We start from the raw sequence: 6,000 nt of genomic DNA, 5'->3' as shown, positions 1-6,000 counted from the left end.
TCAGCCATTAGCACTATATAATCTGCGTAGATTAATTAGTCCTGGAAATGACTGTTTAATAAATCCAATTCTTTGGAATTGTTCGCAAAGGCGGCGGCACCTAGCGGACAAGCATGAAACTAAAAATTGGCGACACCGGCGGCTTCACCTCGGCCTGTGGAGACGCGGCGCAGTCAGCTACTACCCAATATTCTAGTTCACTGTATCTGAGCAGCGACCAAGCAGTTTTTAAACAAGATGACGTCAGTAAGACAAACAAAACGTAACAAACGCATAAGGCTTGAAGCGTCGCCTAGGTCAAGTTTCGGTTTCGATATCGGTGGTTTGTTTGTGGGAGAGGGATGAACTTATTCATCTATTGTCTCTCAACTATTTGTGGTGTTTTGTACGATTATGCTACATTATGCAGGCGTGATTTTAGTGTTTGTCGAATATTTGAAGTTAATGCGAGAGCTTCGCTTCATTTTTCGTTGCATGTTGCGGCCGGCTTGTTTAATCAGCGCCGGAACCGAAGCGCTCCACTTCCCGCTCCCCCCTCCCGTTCCCAGACTTAGCGTCCGCTCTTGATTATCAGCTCCACGGCGGACTCCGCCTTCGCGTCCTTGGCACCACGCTGTGCGGAGCTCTCTATGTTCGACGCGATGTCTTGCGGAGTTAGAATACCGTAGCGTCTATTCGGTGATTTCTCCATTTTCGCCTGACCTGCACTGCCTCGCATCCCTTTTGAGAATGACATCATGTGCAGTCATTGCACAAACGTGGATTTTGATACAGCTGTTCTTGTTGTGCCGGACTTCACGCTCCAGAGAACGTGAGTACACGCACGACACTCTTGCTGGCTCGTTTCGGAGAAAGATATAATACATCCTCAAGGAATTCACGCCAAGTAATCGGAGAAAAAGAAATCACAAATAATAGAAACGTTTCTGCGTCATATAACGGATAAGCAGGAAGAAAACTATCAACCAGAGGAACTGATTCCGACTACTTAAAAAAAATACCCAAGTAGTTGGCAAAACTGCGTGTTGTTTACTTTGTTTATTATTTATTATACACTCCCGCGTACATTCTGCTATCTTTTGTTTAGCGCACTTATTATTTTGAATCCGAGATCGTTCTGCACGCGATGAGCAGATAGTTTTATATGTTGAAAATTAGGCTGCAAAAGAGCTAAGAGAAAAATCCATCTGTTCCCTTCTTATTTTTCTAAGTGCTTCCGAATGCATGCATTCACTCTATGTTTTGTGTACCTAAAACTTGCGTCGAAACAGGCAGCATTTCATAATAATGACGTAATTGGGGCAGCAGTGATTGGAATTAAAGTGCTGGAAATGAAACCGAGTAGTGTCTATTTCTGCCCATAAATTTATTATTCCTCGCTACACATGAAATGTCTAGTTCTTTTTTGTGATTCTAGCTTTTGAAAGTGCAGTTATCATTTCAGAATTTCACATTGTCATTCTTGGGATTAAAGGTTTGTATTTTCAACCGGATGGCTCGATATTTCTGAGCATACTTCAGACGCTTATCACGGGGTTGTGAGTCTTCACTATTCGATTATAATCACTTAGCATGAGGTGAAGTGCTTCGTGCGGGTGATGACTCTGTGACGGAAAATGGGTACCAAGATACCATTGTTTGACATAATTGTTTTGGATGCAGGGTGAGGTGCCCTGGGCCGTACATGAGCATACTTGCCGAAAGACGTAACGTTAGCTGCTGCTTTAGCAGCTCCTAGCGAGTGAAGACTTGTATTGCAGTTTTTGAGCCACTGCTTAGCTGGAAATACCTTGCTATTAATATTAAACACGCCGATCGGCTACAGCCCTCAAGGCAAGCCATGTGCACAGTACCTTAGCTCTACGCTGTTCCTCATTGCCTCTTGCACCCCCCCCCCCTCCCATTCACAGTGAGATGAATATAGATAAGGTGCTGCTGCATATAAAATTCATTTCTCTATACGCGATTTCATAGCTATAATCATGTTGGCTACAGCTAACATAATGCGCAGTTGTTTTTACATTTTAAGTGGTTTTTGAGATAATTATGAGAACATCAGGTAATGTTGCCGTCCTGAGTCTAACCTGCTGATTGCCAACAACCGCCATTCTTCGACTTTGGCCGGCAGCCCTCTTTGCCAGATAAACTTGATCCGACAGACGTCGTGTCACGCAATGGTTCCAGGATGCTTTCGTACACTGTAGGGCAGGCTAGGAAAGTTACTGGGACGACCTTCTGATCTGACGTAAACCAAGCATTGTTTTGAAAAGCCTAACGTGTAGACTTGGGTCCTGTCGAGCCTGCCTGCAATACGAAGCTGGCGCCTTGAATCAAAGCGACATGCTCCATACTTTGAATTGTTCACACCCGAACTAGCTTACCGGTTATATGCGAAGTTTGCGGGGTAAGATACGGGCATTAAATCTCTTTTATGGATAGTATTGTTTGCGCGCTCAGCGAAGGTATTTTATAGTGCTGGCAAAGATGCTACAGCTGCGCGCTTAAAGTGCGCACGCTCTGTTTCACCGCCTCTCCGTCTGCCTTCCATATAGAAAGGCAGCTAAAAAAGTGAACAAGTTCAGTCGAAGGCAGACGTTAAGCAAGTGCCGATTGCAATTGGCTGCAAGACCAGATTTTTTTCTGGTGACGGATTCATTTTCGCCCTTATGCATGCATACTAAGGTGTAAAAAAAAACTCACACGAAACAATACATACTACAGGCGGAGATAACATGGTATTGGTTGACGAAATGGTAATAATGGCTGGCTATTGACCTTCAGGTACTTTTAGTTGTGACCACAGCCAGCCGCGAATAATAAATGAAGCATGACGCGACTTGATCCTCTTAACTTGGTAGCTTCCCAAATTCCAACCGTCGTTACCACTGCGTCAACGTTCTTATTAAAAGGCTCTCAAATTGCCTCAACCAGCGCTGAGGTATCCCCTGCAAATACACAAATGAAAGCGGAAGTGAATAGGACTGACACCAGTACAGAATTTTACATCTAGTAATAATAAAAGGGCACGAGTTGTAGAGGGGCGAAGTCTCTCTCCTGACAGGGGAATTTTTTTTCCCTGCTTGAATGCTTGCTGGCTTCTTCCTCATCCTCATTGTAATACGGGCGCCTGGTATATACTACTTCTCGACTCCTCCGACCATGGTGTGCCAATCTGACAGAGGTTTGCCCTACAGACGGCCTTTGCAGGCTTTACCTTCGCGCATTAGAAGCAAGACGCGTGCCTGTTCTAATTCTTAGCGCTCTGCAGTGCTCTGCGAGGCGCGTGTTGATACAGCGTCCCGTTTGACCTATGTGCACTCCTCCGCAGATAAAAGAATCTTGGACACCTCGTTTTGTTTACAGGCGGCAAGCTGCTTGGAATATCTGATATCGCATTTTCTTCTGCCTCGTTCTGCACCGCGGAACACATTCTTATGAGCTTGTGTGGTGCAAAAAGCACAACGTCAGCCCTGTAACGCGCCGCCAGATCCTTAAGCTCATGAGCAGTGCGACGAATATATGGAAGAGCAGCAACTTTCCTGCCCTTCTTATTTTAGAGCAGTGTTGTATGGCGCGTAGATATTCGCGTTGTCATTTTTATCATTCGAATTTTCTCGTAATCCACGTAAATGACCTGGTGAGGGTACCTAGCGGCCTATGTTGCTCTAGCAAGCATCTTTCCTGTGTGCCTTCCTTACTTGTCCTATGTTATTTGAGGTACTGTACCTGACAGGTGCCGGACATGATATGTACTGTACCTGACAACATTCCCAGCGTTTCGCCCTGCGCCAATGGCATGTTTCCCGCTGTTCTGTTATGGTTATGGTGCGGTATATGGGGTTTAACTTCTTAAAACGACACATCGTCTTTGAGGTAGGTTGTAGTGGTGGGCTCCGAAGTATTTTCAACCAGCCGGGGCTCCTCAACATGAACTAACATCGCGTAGCACACGGACAACTATTGTGTTTCGCTTACCATTAAGAGGAATTAAGGACAAGCGCTTTAGTTTCCTTGGCTGCCACCACGTGTCGCATAGCTTTGAACATTAAAAAAAATTATTGCCATCATTCGTGTCGTAAGGAAGAAAAAGAATGACCGCGGGGATGCAGAAGAGAACGCGATAGGCCGTTAGGCTTAGCCGCACCGTCTGGGTGCTCTCTCGAACTCCGGGTAATAATCGAAACGTGGCCGCCGTGGCCGGAAATGAGTCCGCGCCTTCGGGCTCAGCAGCCGAATGGCTTACCCTTTGCCCGGTGCGTCACTGCAGCGGGTCTGTTGAGGGTAGCTGGCAACGTCTGAAATAGCATTGATTCCAACAGAAGCCGCGCGGTCATGTCCTTTAATCTTGACGTTTAAGGTTTCTGAAATGACATCACAACGTCGCGAAGGAAATGTTCGTTGGCTCTAGAACGGTGTCTGTTGGTTCGAAGTTCTGAGGGTGACTGGAGTCATGAGCCATTCCTGCCATAGAACTTTCGAAGCTCTTCACGAGAAGATCCTTAGCCAAATCCATTAGTTTGAACAATGGTTTTATATTCCGCAGCAAAGCTTATTATTTGCTGGTGTGCGGAAAAAAATTTATTTCGGCGCAGTTACGCAAGCCAGTTGCCTGAATGTCGTGCAAGTATTAGGGGACGTGCATGCACTTTCAACTGGTGCCAATAGCAAGTGATCGGGTCGCGAGGTCGCGCTGCTGTGGATATGTCCCCAAGCGCTTGTCCGCAATGCTTGAACTTTTGGGCCCGTCTGTAGTTACACCCGTCGAATGGGCGCTCTAAGCTTAAACTAACATGAAAACAATCAGCCCCTTAATGCACAGAAGTCGAACGGAGCGCTTGCGGACACGCGTTGCGTATATAGTTCTGCTCTGCTTGGTCTTCAGAATCGAGTACGGCATCTTTTGTCCTCTGAGTGGAACTCAGCGGGATGATTATCGTTGACGCGCGTGGCCTTGTGGTGGGAGAATGCCAGAGGATGTACTCTGTACCCTCGAGGGACATGAGTCAGCCGCTGCCAGCTCTCCTATGAAGCAGGATGATAAAGGCGGTTAGGTTAGGTTACCGTAGTAATAATTAAGTGCTTGTAGATAGCAGCGGCGCAGGGTAATGAGGGGTCCTTGTGCGCTTGCGCGAAGAAAGAAAGAAGAAGGAATGAAAGAAAGAGAGAAGGAAGCAACGAAAAGAAAAGTGAACGAAAGAAAGAACGAAAGAAAGGAAAGAAAGAAAGGAATAAAGAACGGAAGAAAGCAAGAAAGGAAGTACGAAAAAAGAAAGGAAGAAGGAACGAAAGGAAGAAAAAAGATGGAGAGAAAGAAAAATGGAAGAGAGAATGAAAGAGAAGGAAAGAAAGAAAGGAAGACAGAAAAGAAGAAAGACAAAAGAAGAGCGAAAGGAAGAAATCAAGAAAGATAGGAATAAAGAAACAAAGAAAGGAAGGAAGAGAGAAAGAAGAAAAGAAAGGAAGAAGAGAAGAAAGAAAGAAGGAAGGAAAGAAAGAAAGAGAGAAAAAAAATAAGAAAGCAAGAAAGAAAGAAATGAAGGAAGAGTAGAAAGAAAGAAAGAACGAAAGATAGAAAGAACGAAAGAAGAAAGGAAGGAAGAGAGAAAGAAGGAAAGACTGAAATAAAGAAATAAATAAAGAAAGGAAGAAATAAAGTAAAAGATTCCTGTAATTAGGACTCCCGTATTTGCTGCAGACATCGCATTGCTTAAAGGGCTCGTGATTTAATATCCCCAAATATTTTTTCCCCGGTTTAATTTTCTGATGTGAAAACCAAATTCACCAAGCAGTTTCTGTAGCGGCTTCCAATACGAACAAGTATACATGAAGCAGGTTGCAAAATATTGACACATATAAGTACTCACCGACGTACTGGTCGTAACCGCGTATCGGAGACCCCTGCCCCCAGGCCATATGCTCTGTGAGGGTTCATCCCAGATTATAAGCTTCTACTCTAGCGTGCACATCAAAAGTGTCTGTACACACCTTATTTAATAATAT

General features: G+C 44.9%; 1 protein-coding gene across 1 annotated transcript in view; it reads left to right on the top strand.

The window, feature by feature from the left end:
* Nucleotides 1–551: 551 nt before the first annotated feature.
* LOC144104923 (vascular endothelial growth factor receptor 1-like) overlaps nucleotides 552–6,000 on the top strand; it is a 146,706-nt gene continuing 141,257 nt past the window's right edge. The window contains 1 exon segment of the mRNA XM_077638153.1: nucleotides 552–811. Within this exon segment, the coding sequence (XP_077494279.1) occupies nucleotides 730–811 (82 nt within the window). The 5' untranslated portion in view covers nucleotides 552–729.

This window comes from Amblyomma americanum, chromosome 9, assembly GCF_052857255.1.
Source record: "Amblyomma americanum isolate KBUSLIRL-KWMA chromosome 9, ASM5285725v1, whole genome shotgun sequence".
NCBI classification, from domain to species: domain Eukaryota; kingdom Metazoa; phylum Arthropoda; class Arachnida; order Ixodida; family Ixodidae; genus Amblyomma; species Amblyomma americanum.
This window is presented reverse-complemented; position numbering and strand designations above follow the sequence as displayed.